At 44.9% G+C, this 19,719-nt stretch overlaps 1 protein-coding gene across 4 annotated transcripts; it reads right to left on the bottom strand.

Annotated features, from left to right (window-relative positions):
* Nucleotides 1-298: 298 nt before the first annotated feature.
* LOC123451927 (protein ACCUMULATION AND REPLICATION OF CHLOROPLASTS 3) lies at nt 299-19,156 on the bottom strand. 4 transcript variants are annotated; one of them, XM_045128489.1, is made up of 17 exons: nt 18,754-19,156; nt 18,118-18,173; nt 17,917-17,985; nt 16,984-17,118; nt 16,800-16,848; nt 15,694-15,806; nt 15,530-15,601; nt 15,333-15,443; nt 14,582-14,763; nt 13,360-13,620; nt 13,165-13,256; nt 12,706-13,082; nt 2,087-2,191; nt 1,866-2,003; nt 1,028-1,194; nt 765-907; nt 299-689 (listed from the first exon to the last, which is right to left on the bottom strand). In XM_045128489.1, the coding sequence occupies exons 1-16, from the start codon at nt 19,139-19,141 to the stop codon at nt 850-852; spliced, it is 2,373 nt and encodes a 790-aa protein (XP_044984424.1). In that variant the 5' UTR covers nt 19,142-19,156; the 3' UTR covers nt 299-689; nt 765-849. The 4 variants fall into 4 exon arrangements, with proteins under 4 accessions (XP_044984424.1, XP_044984425.1, XP_044984426.1 ...); XM_045128490.1 differs by having other exon boundaries at nt 17,917-17,979; XM_045128491.1 differs by having other exon boundaries at nt 17,921-17,985; nt 18,754-19,064.
* Nucleotides 19,157-19,719: the final 563 nt, after the last annotated feature.

The raw sequence follows: 19,719 nt of genomic DNA, 5'->3' as shown, positions 1-19,719 counted from the left end.
CTACCGGTTTGCCTGCATGGCAGGGTAGGCACAGCACAAGGGATGGATTTCATTCATTCATCTGGACCATCATCAGAAAACAAAAAGGAACGATCATACTACCACCAATCAGGTTTTGACAGGACCCTGTTTCACTCCGGGTGGGTCCATATGCTTCCGGCCGTCCAACCATTGAACCAACAAGTCAAGATGAAACAGAGGCACTAATCTGCCACGTGGGATTCCCCTATTTGACCACGTGCCGCTTTTTGGTAGCAACAGTGTGTGATCACCGATCATCAAATTCTCGGGCGCCCACTGACTGAATCGTCGGGAGATGAATAAACTCAAGAAGATGCTCATCGGCATGTAGAGTGGACACCACACACACACACATATATATACACATACAGGCGACATTGTCAGGTTTTGTGGAGAACAAATGTGGGAGGCAAGGGCTTCTTCATCCATGTACATAGCCTGGCTAATCAGAGAAGAAACATACGGCGCCTATCAACGAAACGAAATGAATCTGCAGGCCTACTTCTTGTCTGGTTTACTTGTGCTTGTGAATCTGTGGTGCTCTTCCCCAATTTGAACAACATAAGCATGAAGGAAACACCTCTCCCATATCTCCAGGGGGTAACCAGCTCACAAGCTTTGAAAAATTAGCGCAATCACTTCATTCAACAAAGCTTCCAGCGGGAAAGCTATCGACAGATGGGCAAGACTAGATTAACAACATGTTAGACGCAGAAGGGATGAGGAGTAGTAGAAGGTCATACCATGGTGTCTTACGGCATTTGAAGCATGGCCCTCCCCGTTTTAAGCAGCAAGGCATCACCAATGATGTCCAGAGGAATCAGAATCCTATTCTTCCAATTTAGTACGTCCCGTAAGTACACCATCGTCCCAAACTTCAAGCCACCTGTAGTCACAATCCATATTAAAGTAAAAAATTTGCCAGATTAAAATAATGTATGATTTTATCTTTTTGCAGGTCTACCGATTCCAGAGCACATTTAAATGAGAAATAGACGAGAACCACCTTGATCCGTGTCCATCTATCAACAGGCACTCTCCATGACGCCATCCATTTTGAAAATGGCCAAAGAGTATACTCCCATCCTTGGCATAAAACCTTCCCTCACCACTAGCCTTCCCCTTCCAAAAATTCGCAAACCAACGGTCACCGCTGTGAAAATAGTACCAACCCTAAAGAGAAGAAGGAAATCTCAGAACTTCAGAAAATAAATGAAAGAGGGTTGCAATAATCAATCCAAAATGCAAAATACATGGTCGATATTTAATACCATACAAGACGTGCTATCAGATTTTACCAAGTATAGAACTGAGCACATGTTTAGTTACAATAAGCAATCAAAATCAAGACTCGGAGGCTTTGGACTAAGCCTTGAAACAGGATTTTGGTGTATATAAGTATATAAGGGGGAAAAATGCACATATAAGCTATGCAAATGAAACTGCACAGCAAGTATAAATTGTTCGGTAGCAAATCTATCTACAACATTCGAAATGTTGCAGATCACATGGCAATGTTTGGTTAAACTATCAAAGTATGCTGATGGACTATATTCCAACATTAAGTTCTTATTTCTCATCAAGTACCTATGACAATAACCAAATAGAGTATGGAAGAACAAGCACAATTTAACATGGAGGGTGCCTGATTTAGTAATCAAATACTCCCTCCATCCCATAACATAAGATGTTATTACATCCAATATACTCACATATCGGATGTAATGACATCTTATATTTTGGGACACAGGGAGTAGAACATTTCTGATATCACCATGTTTCCGATAATTTTAACTAGAACATTTCAGAAGTAGATGTACAGATGGCAACTGAGTGCACCCTACCTTTCCATGAATAAGATCGTCCCTCCATGTTCCATGAAATACATCACCATTGCTGTAATAAAGCGTTCCCAAACCGGATCTCTTGCCATACCTCCAGAGTCCATCATAGATGCTACCATCGCTGTAGGTTAAGCGTCCCTGTAGAAAAGTTAAGAAAACAAGATTGGTAATACTTCCGGCTAAACCAACTAGAAGAGATCAAGTGCTTCAATGAGCTTCACCTTTCCTTCAGGGACACCTTCTTGGCATCTCCCTCTGTAAGTCCCTTCTCCAAACTGTATTTCAACTATTGGGCTCCATGTTTTTTCAAGTTCTCTTTCTGCATCCTACACGATACACAAGAGATTACAGTTATCATACAGCAACCCAGGCATGCTAATAAATTTATTACGTGGACCAGAGTCTATAGATAACTCCGCCTATATAGTCTCCGCATAGCCGGTCCCAAGCCTGGGTAAAAGGGGAGGGTTGTGATAGACTTGGCGAGCCAACATCAAAACTCAGTCACTCTTATGGAGATGAAACCCAAAAGATTTTTGTTGGGGCGTAACCCTCTCAGCGACACCCCATATCGGAACCCAGGTGTGGTGTCAAATGGGCAAGGGTCGGGCCGTCACCCCCCCTGTGGCGCGCTGTATCGTGATCCAGATACGGTGGCAAGTGAGCAAGGATCGGGCCGTCGCATCCTTAGTGGCACGCTGGATCGGCGCCCAGGTGTAGGTGGAAAATGAGCAAGGGTCTTCACATATTTGACTGGACGAGTGCGAAGGGTAAGGAAGCTAGCCAAGTCTAGGAGGATCTGCTTAGGTAGCTGGAACGTAGGGTCTCTGACATGTAAGCTTCGGGAGGTAGTTGATACAGCGATGAGGAGAGGTGTTGATATCCTTTGCGTCCAAGAGACCAAATAGAGGGGACAAGAGGCGAAGGAGGTGGAGGGTACCCGGCTTCGGGCCAGTTCTTTTGGGTCAATTCCAGAGAATTACTGGTCCAGGAATGAGAATGACAAAAGAACTCAAATCTGCCCAGGAATGATCCAGAATTATCTCTGAATTACAGTGTAATCTAGAATTGCCGAAACTTGGCAATTCTGCCAAGTCCGTAAAAAAAAGGTTCGGTTCCTGAACGATCTTAAAAATCCCTCGAAGGAGATAATAAAGAACCCAAAGCAGATGGTAACCTACTGCAAGGGTAGTCTTAAGAATCCAAAAGAAGTTGCTCAGAAGAGATAGATGTATCCCAACCTCTATTGCTCTCGCGTAAAGACTTTCTTTTACGCGACAGGAAAAAGTGACTACGAATTCCCCTTTTTGTTTGCGAATCCCTGTTTGTATCCTTTGAGCGCACGCCCATTAAGTAGCGATCAAAGATCAAACGATCCCAATACCGTGCCAGCCCAAATCATGACTATCGCCCCTGTTGTAAACGCGTATTACAGCCAGAATGCCACTCCTACCTTACCCCCACACTGCTCGCACCCTCCCATCGCGCTGGCCCCTCCCCTCGCACACTTCCATCGCTCCCGACAGCGCCGCCACAGGCCTCGTCAGATCCGGCTGCGGTTTGTCCCCAGACCGGCCGCCCCTTCCCGTCGGGCCGCCGTCCGCTCCTTCCCGCCGGCCTGCCATCGGCTCCCTCCACCCGTCCGCCGTCCACTCCGCCTTCCCTCCCGCCCGCAGTCCGCTCCGTCGACCGGCGGCCGTTCGCTCCGTCCGCCTGGCCGCCACCCGCTCCATCCTCCTGGCCAACCTCCAATCCGTCCACCCGTCGAGCCTCCCTTCTGCATCAGGTGAGCTCCAAACAAGATGTGGAATTTGAGGCAGGAATCATTTCAATATAGGGGCATTTGAGACATTTCAACAGACAACTCATACAACAATTACATGCTAGAATCACAAAAAAGAACTGGACAGATAATTCTGTGGCCAGACAATTCTGTGGGCAGTTTCTAGAATTATGATTCTGGAGAATTACAAGGTGAAAAGAACTAGCCCTTCAAGCTTTGGTACACGGGGACGACAACAAACAGCAATGGAGTAGGCATCTTGATCAACAAGAGCCTCAAGTATGGACTGGTAGACGTTGAGACACGTGGGAACCGGATTATCCTGGTCAAGCTAGTAGTTGAGGACTTAGTTCTCAATGTTATAAGCGCGTATGCCCCGCACGTAGGCCACAATGACAACACCAAGAGGGAATTCTGGGAAGGCCTGGAGGACATGGTTAGGAGTGTACCGATTGGCGAGAGGCTCTTCACAGGAGATCACAATGGCCACGTAGGCACATTTAACACATGTTTTGAAGGGGTGCATGGAGGCTTTAGCTATGGCATGAGGAATCAAGGAGAAGATGCCTTAAGCTTTGCGCCAGCCTACAACATGATCGTAGCTAACACCCTCTTTATAACGCCTTCTTTAAAAAGAGAGAATCACATCTAGTGACTTTTAGTAGTGGTCAACACTCTAGTCAGATTGATTTCATCCTCGCGAGAAGAGAAGAATCAAGGAGGCTTTAGCTATGGCATGAGGAATCAAGGAGAAGATGCCTTAAGCTTTGCGCCAGCCTACAACATGATCGTAGCTAACACCCTCTTTATAACACCTTTAAAAAGAGAGAATCACATCTAGTGACTTTTAGTAGTGGTCAACACTCTAGTCACATTGATTTCATCCTCGCGAGAAGAGAAGACAAGCGTGCGTGACTAGATTGTAAGGTGATACCTGGCGAGTATTTTCCATCAGCATAAGCTTGTGGTTGTTGACTTCCACTTTCGGATTCGTCAAATGCCTGTACCTGGATAGGAATGCAGACAACATAGAGAAGTACAAGATGGCAAAGAAGGCCGCAAAGCAAGCTGAGAGTTAACCAAGGGGTCGGCGTATAGGGACCTCTACAAATGGTTAGACACGAAGGAAGGCGAAAGGGACATCTATAAGATGGCCAAGATCCGAGAGAGGAAGACGAGGAATGTTGACCAAATCAAATGCATCAAGGACGACGAGATCTACTCCCGGTGAAGAACGAGGAGATTAAGCATAGATGGTGGGAGTACTTTGACAAGCTGTTCATTGGGGAGAGTGAGGGCTCTACCATTGAACTGGACAACTCCTTTGATGATACTAGCAGGCGTTTTGTGCGGCGAATCCAGGAGTCGGAGGTGAAGGAGGCTTTAAAAAGGATGAAAGGAGGCAAGGCGATGGGCCCTGATTATATCCCCGTTGAGGTGTGGAGAGGCCTCGGGGACATAGCGATAGTATGGCTAACCAAGTTTTTTAATCTCATTTTTCGAGCAAACAAGATGCCAGAAGAATGGATACGGAGTATATTAATACCAATCTTCAAAAACAAGGGGGGGGTTACAGTTGTACTAACTATCGTGGAATTAAGTTGATGAGCCATACAATGAAGCTATGGGAGAGAGTCATTGAGCACCGCTTAATAAGAATGACAAGCGTGACCAAAAATCAGTTTGGTTTCATGCTTGGGAGGTCAACCCTGGAAGCCATTTTCTTGGTACGACAACTTATGGGAAGATGCAAGGAGCAAAACAAGGACCTGCATATGGTGTTCATCGACTTGGAGAAGGCCAATGATAAGATACTATGGAATGTCATGTGGTGGGCCTTGAAGAAACACAAAGTCCCAGCAAAATACATTACCCTCATCAAGGACATGTACGATAATGTTGTGACAAGTGTACAAACGAGCGATGACGACACTGATGATTTCCCGATTAAAATAGAACTGCACCAGAGGTAAGCTTTGAGCCCTTATCTTTTTACCTTGGTGATGGATGAGGTCACACAAGGGATATACAAGGAGATATCTCATGGTGTATACTCTTTGCGGACGATGTGGTGCTAGTTGATGATAGTCGGACGAGGGTCAACAGGAAGTTAGAGCTATGGAGACAAATCTTGGAATTGAAAGGTTTTAGACTTATAGAACTAAAACCGAGTACATGAGGTGCGGTTTCAGTACTACTAGGCACAAGGAGGAGGAGGTTAGCCTTGATGGGCAGGTGGTGCCTCAAAAGTACACTTTCGATATTTGGGGTCAATGTTGCAGAAGGATGGGGATATTAGATGAAGATGTGAACCATCGAATTAAAGCCGGGTGGATGAAGTGGCGCCAAGCTTTTGGCATTCTCTATGACAAGAGAGTGTCACAAAAGCTAAAAGGAAAGTTCTATAGGGCGGCAGTTCAACCCGCAATGTTGTATGACGCCGAGTGTTGGCCGACGAAAAGGCGACATGTGCAGCAGTTAGGTTCGGCGGAGATGCTCATGTTCAGATGGATGTGTGGCCACACAAGGAAGGTCCGAGTCCGAAATGATGATACACGTGATAGAGTTGGGGTAGCGCCGATTGAAGAGAAGCTTGTCCAACATCCTTTGAGATGGCTTGGGCATATTCAACGCAGGCCTCCAGAAGTTCCAGTGCATAGCGGACGGCTAAAGCGTGCGGATAATGTCAAGAGAGGCTGGGGAGACCGAACTTGACATGGCAGGAGTCTGTAAAGAGAGATCTGAAGGACTGGAGTATCACCAAAGAACTAGCCATGGACAGGGGTGCGTGGAAGCTTGCCATCCATGTGCCAGAACCATGAGTTGGTTGCGATATCTTATGGGTTTCACCTCTAGCCTACCCCAACTTGTTTGGGACTAAAGGCTTTGTTGTTGTTGTTGACCACAGTCTATAGATGTTAAGGCTATTGGACATTATCTACCAAAGTCTTAGACCATGAAAAGTTCTAGCAATGACAAGCAGATGTGTCCCAGATATGACTGAGAATGGAAAGTTTTTTCCTGTGGATGGACAACAGTTCCGCGGACAAGTTAAAATGTGCTTGGGTTTCCAACCAATATTTCATCACAGAAACATTGCTGAAAAAGAAGAACATCAGTTTGTTCAGTATGTGTGAACCAAACAATAACCAAGCTGCACTTGCAGCGTAAACACCGCTGCCCACCACACTCCACAGTGCACACATGACTAAATGGGAAAAACCCATTTCAGTACCAGAAAGAAAGGGAAACAAACGAGCCAGTACATCATAGGAACAATGGCAAAATGCGAGGGAACGACTGCAACAGATAAGGAGTAGCTCGAGAGGAGACTAGGAGAATGCTTTTGATGCACAATTATCCAATTTGGTGTTAGGAATAAGCAACTTGTATTCCCATAAGGCCATAGGCCAGTATATATACATGTACAGGTGGTGGACTATATGCAGGAAACCCCTTATATATTGGGATAAATACAAAAGGGTACATGACTTATATTATAACTCTAACACCCCCCCTCAAACTTATGGTGGATGAACAACACTGAGTTTGGAGAGATAAAAGCCATGTTGTGCTCTAGTCTGGGCCTTCGTCAGGAAATCCGCCAACTGTAACTCGGAAGGCACATACTGAAGAACAATAACCTGATCCTGCACAGCAGCGCGCACATAGAAAGCATCAACGCCAATATGCTTGGTGAGCTCATGCTTCACAGGGTCGCGCGCAATGCTAATAGCACCTGTACTGTCAGATAAGAGTAGAGTCGGTGTAGTGACAGAAACACCAAAATCCTGAAGTAACCACCTTAACCAAGTCACCTCTGCCGTCAAAAGAGCCATCGCTCGCAACTCAGCCTCTGCACTCGAACGGGAAACTACAATCTGTTTCTTCGTCTTCCAGGCAATGAGAGAACCACCAAGAAAAACACAGTGAGCAGAAAGTGAACGGCGATCTGAAGGATCACTAGCCCACGTAGCATCCGAATAGGCCTGAAGCTGTAAAGAACTGGAGCGAGGAAAGAATAGACGGTGAGAGATCGTGCCCCGAAGATATCGGAGAACACGGAGGAGATGACTATAGTGAACCGATGTGGGAGCAGAGACGAACTGACTCAGAATATGAACCGGATAAGAGATATCCGGACGAGTGACAGCCAGGTAAACAAGACTGCCAACAAGATGACGATAACGCGTCGGGTCAGGCAGGGGATCACCATCAGTAGCGCATAGGTGAACATTGAGCTCCATAGGAGTCTCAACAATGCGCTCATCAGTAAGAGCAGCACGAGCAAGAAGATCCTGGATATACTTTTCCTGGGATATAAAGAAGCCATCAGAGGTAGAAGAAACTTCAATCCCAAGAAAGTAGCGAAGAGGTCCAAGATCAGACATAAGGAACTGCTCACTAAGACGGGCCTTGACAAAGGCAATATACTCAGGGTCATACCCAGTGATGACCATATCATCAACATAGAGAAGAAGAGTCCGACCACAAGGAGAAAGGTGAATAAATAATGCTGGATTATGAACACTGGGTGAAAAACCAGCGGCAGTCACCACAGAGGCAAAACGCTCAAACCAGGCACGGGGGGCTTGCTTAAGGCCATAGAGAGAGCGACGAAGACGACATACCATGCCATCAGGAACAGAATACCCAGGTGGTGGCTGCATGTACACCTCACGCAGCACACCATTAAGAAAAGCATTCTTAACATCAAGCTGAGAGATAGACCAGTGGCGTGTAGAGGCCACGGCAAGAAGTGTACGAACAGTGGTCATATGAGCCACAGGAGCAAAAGTCTCGTCATAATCACGACCATGCTCCTGCTGAAAACCACGAGCCACAAGACGAGCTTTGTGACGCTCAAGAGAACCATCAGAGCGAGTCTTAACCTTGTAGACCCACTTACAAGTGATGGGACGAACTCCGGGAGGAAGGGAAACAAGATCCCACGTACCAGTGCGTTCAAGAGCAGCAATCTCCTCTGCCATCGCAAACTGCCATTCAGAATGAACAACAGCCTGATGATAAGTAGTCGGCTCAAGAACAGCAGCACCAGCGGTGGAAAATCCAAAGCGATCAACAGGCGGACGAGGACGAGAACGCAAACCATAAGTAGGCTGAGATGAGGATGACGACACATCCACAGAGGCATCCACAGAACGTGAACGACGAGTGTAACACTGAGGAAAAGATGGAACAATGGAAGGAGGAATCCCCAAGGTAGAATCGGGGAGTGACGACGAAGTCACCGGAGAGGAAGGTATAGACTCCGGTGACATGCTAGACGAGGAGACCGTGGAAGATGGTGGCGACAAATCGACTGGAGGTGGAGAAGCAGAGGGAGCGGAACGAATAGGCAAAGGCTCGACAGGTGTGATAGGTGTGTCAGGAAAAGTGAGAAAAGAGACATCCTCCACTGAAAAGGTCGAGGAAGATGGGCGTGGGTAGAAGGGACAAGACTCATCGAAAGTCACATCCCGAGAGATACGCATCCGACGACCGATAGGATCCCAACAACGATAGCCCTTATGCTCATCACTATAGCCTAAGAAGACACACTCAACAGACTGAGCGGTCAGTTTGGTGCGTTCGCGGGGGGCAAGAAGAACATAGCAAACACAACCAAACAAGCGAAGCATCGAATAATCAGGAGAACGATCAAAAAGACGCTCGAAAGGAACACCACCCTGTAGAGCAGCGGAAGGCTGGAAATTGATGAGATAGGTGGAGGTGGAGACGGCCTCAGCCCAAAAATGAGGCGGGAGAGAGGCAGCAATCATCAATGCACGAGCCGTCTCAAGAAGATGACGATGCTTGCGCTCAACCACGCCATTCTGAGCATGAGCACCAGGACAAGAGAATTGAGAGAGAGTCCCTTGCTCAGCAAGAACACCACGCAACATCTTAGAGATATATTCGCCAGCGGAGTCAACACGAAACACACGAATGGGAGAAGAGAACTGAGTATGAACCATGGCAGCAAAACGCTTATAAATGGACAACACCTCACTACAAGAAGTCATGAAATAAAGCCATGTGTAACGAGAGAAGTCATCTATGAAAATAATATAGTATTTATGACCCCCTTTCGAAGCGAAGGGAGCCGGACCCCATACATCGGAATGGACTAAATCAAAAGGACGCTTAGACACTGACTCACTATGTGGATATGGTAACTGAATCTGCTTGCCAAGACGACAACCCTGACACTCTAAGGAGGCATCTCCTGAGACAGACCCCAGAAGACCTCGACGAACTAACGACGACAAACGAGAACCACACAGATGACCAAGTCGATGATGCCACTGCTGGAAAGAACCAATAGCCGAGGCGACCAAAGCGGAAGAACTGGCGATAGAGTGGGCAGCGGAAGGAACATGAAGCCAGTCCAACTCCCAAAGACCCTCAGAATCACGGCGGCGAGGACCAGCCCCAACCAGAGTGTGCGTGCGACGGTCCTGGACAGAACAAGAGTCAAGGTCAAGGATGACACGACAACCAGAATCAGCAAGTTGACCAGCGAAAAACAAATTCATGATAAGTCGGGGAACATGAGCAACATCAGGAACAGAATAAGGAGTGGTAAGAGTGCCTCTACTAACGACAGGAAGGGGAGTACCATCAGCGGTGAGGACATGAACAGGAGAATCAAGCGATCGAAGAGAGGACAGAGTGGAAGAATTAGAAGTCATATGAAAGGAAGCTCCATAGTCCAGAACCCATGGGGATGTACCTGACTGTGTAGAAGGTGGTTGCTCAGTGCGGGAAGCCTCAGTCACAGAACCAGTAGTACCCGTTGAGGAAGAACCTGAAGCAGCGAGCAGACGCTTAAGTCTCAGAATATCCTGCTCAGTCAGAGCGATGGCTGAAGCTGTCGAGGTAGATGACGAAGTCGCTGTAGATGATGACCGCGCCTTGCGCAAGTGTTTCTTCTTCGTGTAGCAGTGGGACTCAATATGACCATCATTGTTGCAGTAGTTACAATGTGGACGGGGGCGACCTGAGCCGCCAGAAGGAGTGGGCAAGAGCGGCGGAGCACTCGAGCGAGAAGGGGTCGGTGCAGCAGGTGGCGTAGAAAAAGTCCGAGCAGCGAGCACCGAGGGAACCTCCAGCAAACCAGCACCACGTAAGCGAGTCTCCTCAGCACGAATCTCAGAAAGCGCCTCCATGAGAGAAATACGGCCACAAGCAAACAACTAAGCACGCCGGGGCTCAAACTCCTTACGGAGCCGAGACAGGAACTCGTAGACGCGATGAAACTTCAAGTCGGCCTGGACAGCCTGGCAACAGGGGCAAGTACGACAACCAGCACTGCGGAGAGAATCAAGCTGGCGCCAGATAGCAGAACTCTGTGCATAGAAGTCATCAACAGTAGAGTCACCCTGCTGAAGAGCATGCTCCTGACGGACCACAGAGAGGTATAAGGCATCACCCGAGGGCTCATAGCGCTGACGAAGGCGAGTCCACATCTCAAACACAGTAGGAAGGCCCAGAAACTCAGAGGCAAACTGAGGCAGAACGCTAGCAGTGAGAACAGCTACAGCACGAGCATCATCATCAAACCACTGGGTGTAAGCAGACAGAGCACCATGATATGTCTGAAGAGCCTCCTCATAAGCCAAGACCTTCTCATCATAAGCACGGATAGCGTCCTCATCAGCAAGCTTAGCCGCATCCTTGGCAGCCTGAGTAACATCCGCAGGAAAAGCCGGTGGGGTCGGCGGAGTGGGAGCCACGGGAGGAACCGGACATGGCGGACAACAGACCTCACCAGAAAGGAAACCCCATAGGCGGATGCCACGCATGTGAATGCGCATGAAGCCAATGAACTCGGTGTAATTAGTGCCATCAAAGATCACCGGACAACGAGGAACAGCAACGTAGCCGGATGAAGCAAACATTTTTTTATTTTTATTTTCTAGAACTCACAGGAGTTGCAGATCAGAGAGGGCCGGCAGGAGCAAAACAGACGACGAGGCAGCGACTTGCGTCCCAATCGAAGTCAAAGCAGGAGGAGACGCTCGATCTGGATCCCGTCTGGATTTGGATCTGCAGCAGGAATCCCGTCTGGATTTGGAGCAGCAGCAGGTGGAGGCACTCGATCTGGATCCCGTCTGGATTTGGATACGAGACGGCTTCTCGCTGGAGGGTGCCTTCACGTGAGATTGATTGCTCCAACGTGAGAGAGAGATTGATGGGATCCTGGTTCCTGTGCGTGCAAACAGCAACAGGAACACAGCAGACAGCGGCGTAGAGCAACAGGAACTAGTACTGCTCGAGCCTGGTGGCTTCACGTGGAGATTGACACGAGACGGAGCCTTCTCACCGGAAGCTAAAAAAGAGGGGCCAGCCTTCCCAGAGAGCGATCCGAGACGGCTTCTCGCTGGATCCTGGCGGATCGAGGCTGGGCGAGATCCAGGAGCGGATTGGCGCCTGAAGTCCGGGAACCGCCGCGAGAGCAGAGTCGGTTCTGGACGGGATCCGGCGACGAGGATGACGAGGAGGAGCGGATCAACAGCACGAGTTGCGGCGTGCAAAAGTTAACCTAGCTCTAATACCATGTTAGGAATAAGCAACTTGTATTCCCATGAGGCCATAGCCCAGTATATATACATGTACAGGTGGTGGACTATATGCAGGAAACCCCTTATATATTGGGATAAATACAAAAGGGTACATGACTTATATTATAACTCTAACATTTGGGTTGGGAAAACCAGGCACATGATTTTGCAAAAGTGTGAGGAACAACTGCAATACATGATGAGTAGCTGGAGAGGGAACTAGGAGGATGGTTTTGGGTCCACCCAATTTGATGAACCTGTATGCAATCAAAAGATCGTACGAAAACATGATGGCACTTCTCATCCTCAAACGTGATAAACAAAACTTAACTCAGTTTGCATTTTTCCAACTTAACTTGATTAGGACAGATAGCTATTTGCAGATGAAGAATGTAGTCTTAAATCTTAATAACATACTATACCAGGAGGAAATCCAACATAAGTCCCCATAATTGACAAAAATACAGAAGACAGGGAGGGAGAGACTAACCAACATCGATGCAGCCCGGCTGGCAGCAGAGCCACGTTTTCGAGATTTATTCATTTTGCCCTTCAGAAATGCCGCTGCAGAACTATATATCTCTATCACTTTCTCCAAACCAACACCAGAAAGTGACGCTGCAGAGGCAGCATGCCCACTAGATAGAAATGTGCTATCGGTAGCCATACGAGTTTCAGGCTGCGTATTTGGAGAGTGATCATACTGAACCTCAAGAGATTTTACACCAACAGGCAGAGTGATATAATCGAGCTCATTCCTTTGATTGTGTCTACCTGTTGTGGTACGCTCTTTAGCCCACAATTGTGCAATAGCAAAGGCAGGGGTATTACTCCAGAAATTACGCTCCTGTTGTGAACTTAGATTCTCTGTCAATGAAGAATATCGTTAGGACGCTCCGCCAAAAAAAGGCAAAGAAGCAAATAGAGTACCTAGTGCAAGCAATTCTACCTCTGCCAACATCTATGCTAGTATCTCCATCAGACTCAAAAGTAGCTTCTTCAAACTCTGGCTGTATTTTCCCATTGTTGTTATTAGATTCCCTAAGACAGATTACAATGAAAATCAGTTGGCTTGTTAACCGAAAGTCAAACTAAAGAAAGGCAAATATCCACAGGGAAATAGAAAGATGGGTATGTACATTACCTCTCAGTCTTGATAGTTTCTATTTCATCAGAACATAAATTAGAAACAGTAGCATCAGTAGAAACACTAAAAAGTTTTGGCAATCCTTGATCCTCCACACTGAATGCACTGCCAGGCGGTTGCCTGAATGAGTGATTTGACCAAGCTTGCTTAAGCTCCTGAGTGTCTCTTCCCATAAGAGAGGTTATAAAAGGAAAATGCAAAGCCAAGTTCGAAAGAAAACCCTCATTTACTGATGCAACATTTTCATCGCGGCTGTTCCTGGAAACGAAAATTGAGCACATTTGGCATTCATTTATATGTCGCTACTTATATGCACAAACATCATATGCCGAATTGCAATCCAGACCATCATTTTGTTACAGACACAAAACGAAATGGCAATCTACGTAAATTTTGTACGTCTCAGTTTAGAGACGATGAAACAATGAAAACGATGCTACACGAATATAATGAAAACAAGTATAACCTATGAAAAGGACGCCACACGAATTGCAATGGTTGTCTGAAAGGTACCCCCGTTGAAGAAACAATGAAAAATGAAATCCCTGTTTCTGAATAACTGTGGGAGAATATAGCTAGAAATTGAGTATCCTTTTAATCAACAAAACTAGACAGAACCCCAGATAATACACAATGTTTGACTGTTTGTACAGTAAGCTTCTGAATACAAGTAGATTTAAATTACTTATAAGTAAGGTTGTGCGAAAATAGCGATCCAAACCATAAAGTACTAGAACAAAACCCATGAATCAAGTATCTACTATCTAATATCCATTTATCTAACACATAGTGAGATGGATCAGGCCACTTCCTGCTGATACTAAAAGTATGATATTCAAGTTGAAAGGGATACTAAGTCTGATATAGAAAGTATAAGAATCTCAAGGAGCAATCATGTCTGATACTCCCTCCGTTCCTAAATATAAGCCTTTTTAAAGATTCCAATATAGAATACATACAGAGCAAAAATGCGTCTATATAGTATATACATCCATATGTAGTCCGTATTGAAATCTCTAAAAGGTCTTATATTTAGAAACGGAGGGAGTAGAAAGTAATAGATGGTTGATATACATACTAAATGTTCTTTTTTCCACTTCAAGCTCAAAGGTTCAGACTGCTATGTTATTTTCATCATACAGTTAAGGCATGAAATAAAGTATAGTTTAATTTTACTGAAATATATTCTCAATCAGGTAAAATTGTGTGATGAGCTTACCGAATTGTTAATAGAGAAACTACTATGAGTTTTGGCTCTAGATCAGGTTCAGAATTTCTAGAAAATATAATATCCTTAGTGAACTCAGTAACTCGACGAAAGATGTGTAGAGTGGAGATCATGTCACTCTCAGCCAATACCCGAGAAGTTGTAAGGGACAGAAAAACCACATGGTTCAAGTCCTACATGAAAATAATGTATACCCAGATTATTGACGTGAAAGCAGAACATTGTTAGTGAAGAAGATAAGTTATGAGCAGGAATGAGGTTTCCCTAAAATAGAAAAACATCATAGTTATATGTAGTGTACAAATATCAAATAATCTATTGTCCTAATAATTCCAATGGGGAGAGCTCAAAGCCTCAAAAAACAGGTTCCCACATGCTCAAGATGAACAAGGAGTTGTTTGTTTGTTCAGCATATATATTACCATCATCATGCACTAGTATTTTAGGAGAGGAAACAGTACTCCCTCCGTCCCATAATATAAGAGCGTTTTTGACACTACACTAGTGTTAAAAACGCTCTTATATTATGGGACAGAGGGAGCATTGAAGATCTTTTTTCCTTTTTTCTTTATTAACTGATTAGTTATCTACAACCAGGAGGACAGGCCTGGTGCAGTGGTGAATTACTCCCCACTTGTGCCAAGAGGTATCTACTTTTTGCACAAGTGATAGCAGCATTTACTCCAGGTACGAATGGGTGCGGATTAAACTGTTCACAGTTCAAATAGACTATTGTGTGCACCTTTATGCCACCACGAAGAAACGGACAGTGAAGAACAGCCTGTTTAATAGCTGATTGGACATTATAACCAGCACCAAATCCAACTCTAGCTTCCCCATAGCTTTTGAGCGGCTGTTAGAGTTGCACACTGTAAGAATGAAGAAACAAACTCACGTGCTGGTCACACAACTGAGTAGTAAGAAAATTTAGTAGATTACTTTGCCTACTTCCTCAGGACCAACTTCTTTAATTTGTTCATCAAGGGAGCTCCAGAACATCTGATTAAATCCCTGATATGTCAAGCGGTATGGGATTAGTCAATTAGAATAGTAAAATGTATTTTTTTTGATACAAATCCAACACATAAACATTTAAAACTCACCGACATCATGATAGATATCATACTAATAGTCGAGAGGACAGCATTATTAGCGCTTTCCAAAGCTTCAGCAAGAGTTTCCACTTCCGTCTCAAGCAGTGAATCAGCTTCAATAACTGGGGTGGAAGAAATATATGGTTGACTACATATCATTTGTTCTGGGCTTTGATTAATGACTGGATGTTGAAGTGTAGGTGATATGGTGCCAAATTGAAGTACAAACAACTACGTATTACATAACAGAATTTCAAAGTAGATCAGTAGAAGTAAATAACCAATCATTACTACATAAAGGATTGGATCCGATGATTATATATGTGGTAGAGTTGGGGTAGCACCAGTTGAACAGAAGCTTGTCCAGCATCGTCTGAGAAGGTTTGGGCATATACAACGCAGGCCTCCAGAAGCGTCGGTGCATAGCGAAAGGATAAAACGGGCTGATGATGTCAAGAAAGGTCCGGGTAGACCAAACTTCACACGGGAGGAGTCCGTAAAGAGATCTGAAGGACCGGAATATCACCAAAGAACTAGCCATGGATATGGGTGCGTGGAAGTTAGCTATCCACGTGCAAGAACCATGACTAGGTTTGGAGATCTTATAGCCTACCCCAACTTGTTTGGGACTAAAAGGCTTTGCTGCTGTTGTTGTTGATGATCATTACTATTTCACTACCTATAGCACCATAAGAAAATGTCAACATATTACATACTGCTACTCTATCATCCCTTCTGCGATCCTTACAAAGTGAACCAGAAGCCCATGCTCCCTTGGCTCCTTTTTAGCTTTTGGAAATAAGGGATCTCCGTATGACTAGCCTTTTCTGATCACGAGCTTCTACTACAACTTTGATAAAAAATACCTAACAAGCTCAAATGTCAACCTACTTTTACTCTCATTCTATCCAAAAGCAAAGGGTATGGCGAACGATATATCAAGATCCATAACAAAGCAAAGATAAAGTTTAAGTAGAAAAAAAATATATAAGTTCTCTTTTAGTATCGTCAATTTACTTCATCTCTAGTACCAAAATACAAGACATTTTTGTGGACTAGCCTACAAAAACGTCTTAAATTTTGCTACGGAGGTAGTAGGTCAGAAAATTAGTTACCAATGTGAAAGTTCGAGCATGCTTGAAGTTTAACAATCAAATCAGATGCCTGCAGAACCAAAAAGTACAATAGTTAATGATAAATCACAAAGACCAATAGAATACCTATACTCTTTTAAGCAGGCTATAGGTAACAATGCACAGTTCAATAAATGAAGGAAATATTACTGCACAAGTATTCCACCTCTAGTTGCCGTCTTTGTCCCTCAAAACAAAAGGGCTTCAAAAATATTGATGCGGCCAGATTATTAGCAGATTTGGTAGTACTTAGAAGCTCCAGTGCAGCAAGTTGATCAGCCTCTTGTCCGGCACTTGCAACCTACAGATTGCATTCACTGTAAGATGAAAAATTAACCGACCTTAGCTGACAAAATCTGAAAATCAGTAGTAAGATATAGAGCCCGGAAGTTCATATTAACATATGTCACTGTGATCCAGAGACACCTATATCAGCACCAAAAAGACCAATTTTACCTTCTTCTTCTAAAAGATTCAAAATAGCCAGACATTTTCCACATAAAAGTCATTTCATCCTATTATTGGTTAAAAGTGCTTCTAAAAAACTAGCAAGAAATGTGTGGAGTACCACTGCATATAGCATCGTAAATTGGTAAGTTCACTTGGTGCCCTCTATATAAAATCTCTAAACCTAGCCCAGGAGTGTTCTCATATTTGGGGCAAATCACAATATTGAATTTACACCAAGAATTGGTCCATGAACCAGAACCTCTCTCTCGGGAAAATGAAAACATGAAACATGCGCTGGACTGATACTTGGAATGTTAATAGTTGGCAAGCCAGGTATGTTTTCTTGCCTTGACCTTGTATTTGTGTAGGTACCAAACATAACATTAATAGCAGGGACAGTACAGATTTGTAATAAAAATAGAACTATGCCGAAAGCAGGCAAAATGGGTTGAAATTGTCATGGTCAATTATTTATTTCTAAAAACAAATGATCACAGCCAGAACTAGTAAGACAACAATACATTATAAAACACAACAATTAGTCAGATTTTCTAATATCGAAAGAGCAACTGATCCGTATTTCATATTCTGATGTAAACAAGAACAAGAAAACAACAAATTGCATCAAACAAAGAGATGAGAAGTGTACAAACAATAATAACCGCCGACGGGCAAGGATGAAGAGATAAGGGGTGTTCCATGTCTCCGACTGCTGTATCTGAAAATAGGAATTGTTAGGTTTATGCTAAAAACTCAATGATTGAGAATAAATGCATGAAAAATGTGTACAAGTTGTTAATGCAGAATAAACAATCGGGTCAAGAAGTACAGGTATAGAAAAGTTTGAGACCTGTATCCTGACTTCTCGGTATGAATTGTACTTCAGAATTATCCACACGTACTGTCCTGAAACCAAACTAAGTGTAAGACATCTATTTTGTGAAGGAAAGCATATTAGGGCAAGTTACAAAGTGGTGAACATGACGCACATGACTATCATTTCAATATTTCATACCACATTTGACTGCTTACGATCTTTTCTGTTTTATTTTGATATAAGGGAGGTATCTGGTTACAAGAAACTCATGTGATTAATTTTCTCTACAGAATTTTACCAGGCATTTCCAATCCATCACCCCATAAACCTCGGAAGTGTGGTGACAGCCAAGGGAATGGCCTCGAAGTTACTGCCTAACATTGTGAGTTTGTGACAGACGGGAGTTCATGGTATGCCACTCCACTAGTTACCTACTGTAACCAAAACACTTGCTGACGACTTGCAAAAAAACATCTGCTGACGACTTGCAAAGACTAGTGTAAAATCGAAGCCATGCACTAAATTAGCATCTGCATTGTCTGGAGGAGAATGCAAAATGGTCCTACAGTTCCACATTTTCAAAAATTAACACCGGCATTGCTTCAAACAAGGTCTACGCCCAAATCCCAAACCACATTGCGCTGCAGAGCGAGGGTTCCAGTGCGGTACCAGAAGCGGATCGGGGTGGAGGAGAGGGTGCGGGAGCCGAGGCAGAAGTCGATGACGGCGTCCTTCCGGCTCCCGACGCCCACCACCTCGACGGGCTCCGCGGCCGCCGCGCGGACCCTGGGGAGGCGACGGCGGCGCCTCCGCGGGGAGGGGGCGAGGCAGCGTGGGGAAGCGAGCGGCGGCCGGAGCGGGACCACCAGGCCGCCTCGCACTGAAGCCGCCATGGAGGAGGAGGAGGCGAGGAGTGGGCGGCGGTGGGTTTTGAGACCGTACGCTGCGACGGCGTGCGGCGACTGGTGTGAGCCGCCGGTGAGCGGTGAGGCAAGCGAAAATGGAAACTGTTGGTCGTTTGTGCTCTGTGGCTGTGCTTGTGATACTGGGCCGACATGTTTGTTGTTAATCCCGTAATGTAAGCAGGCCTACTGTATAGATGGGCCAGTCACGAATTTTCTTTTAAATAGTACTCCCTCCCTTCCTGTTTGGGACTACTCCACTTCAAAAAATTCAGCTTCACTCCACCAACTTCACTTTAGAGCAGTTCCACCAAGGAGTTGTAGCTCCACCTTGAAGCAGTTTTATACTGTTTGGCTTGCAGCTAGCTCCAACTTCAAAAACAGTAGTATTTGATGGAAATAGTCTATTCTGCCCCTATTTTTTATGCGTAATGTTTTGACGGCCCAACATTTGTGCGCCTTGAGATATTTTTTAAAGTCTTGTACATGTATCATAAAATTTAAGTGAACTATAAATGGCAACCATAAAAAAATGTTAAGTGAACTATTGTAAAATGATGTGAACTATTGCGATACATAATTAAAAAGATCCACATGAATGTCCAACAATACAATTGTTCTACTCCCTCGAATAAAAAAAATGCAAATAAAACCCGAACCATCTTGAACAGTAGAAATCTAGTTCCAACCATCGGCAATAGCGGTGGCTAACTCATTACGGAATGTATCCATG

The sequence above is a fragment of the Hordeum vulgare genome, chromosome 5H (genome assembly GCF_904849725.1).
Source record: "Hordeum vulgare subsp. vulgare chromosome 5H, MorexV3_pseudomolecules_assembly, whole genome shotgun sequence".
In the NCBI taxonomy this organism is placed as follows: domain Eukaryota; kingdom Viridiplantae; phylum Streptophyta; class Magnoliopsida; order Poales; family Poaceae; genus Hordeum; species Hordeum vulgare.
Note: the sequence above shows the minus strand (reverse complement) of the source record. Positions and strands in the feature narration are given on the sequence as shown.

What these genes read in the sequence shown, in the direction of transcription:
- LOC123451927 (XM_045128489.1), bottom strand. Translation starts at nt 19,141, where the DNA reads ATGTCGGCCCAGTATCACAAGCACAGCCACAGAGCACAAACGACCAAC. An exon ending in GTCCTGAGGAAGTAGGCAAA is followed by an intron (nt 15,444 to 15,529) that starts GTAATCTACTAA and finishes CAACTCTAACAG; the next exon opens with CCGCTCAAAAGCTATGGGGA. An exon ending in AAGGTGTCCCTGAAGGAAAG is followed by an intron (nt 2,004 to 2,086) that starts GTGAAGCTCATT and finishes ACTTTTCTACAG; the next exon opens with GGACGCTTAACCTACAGCGA.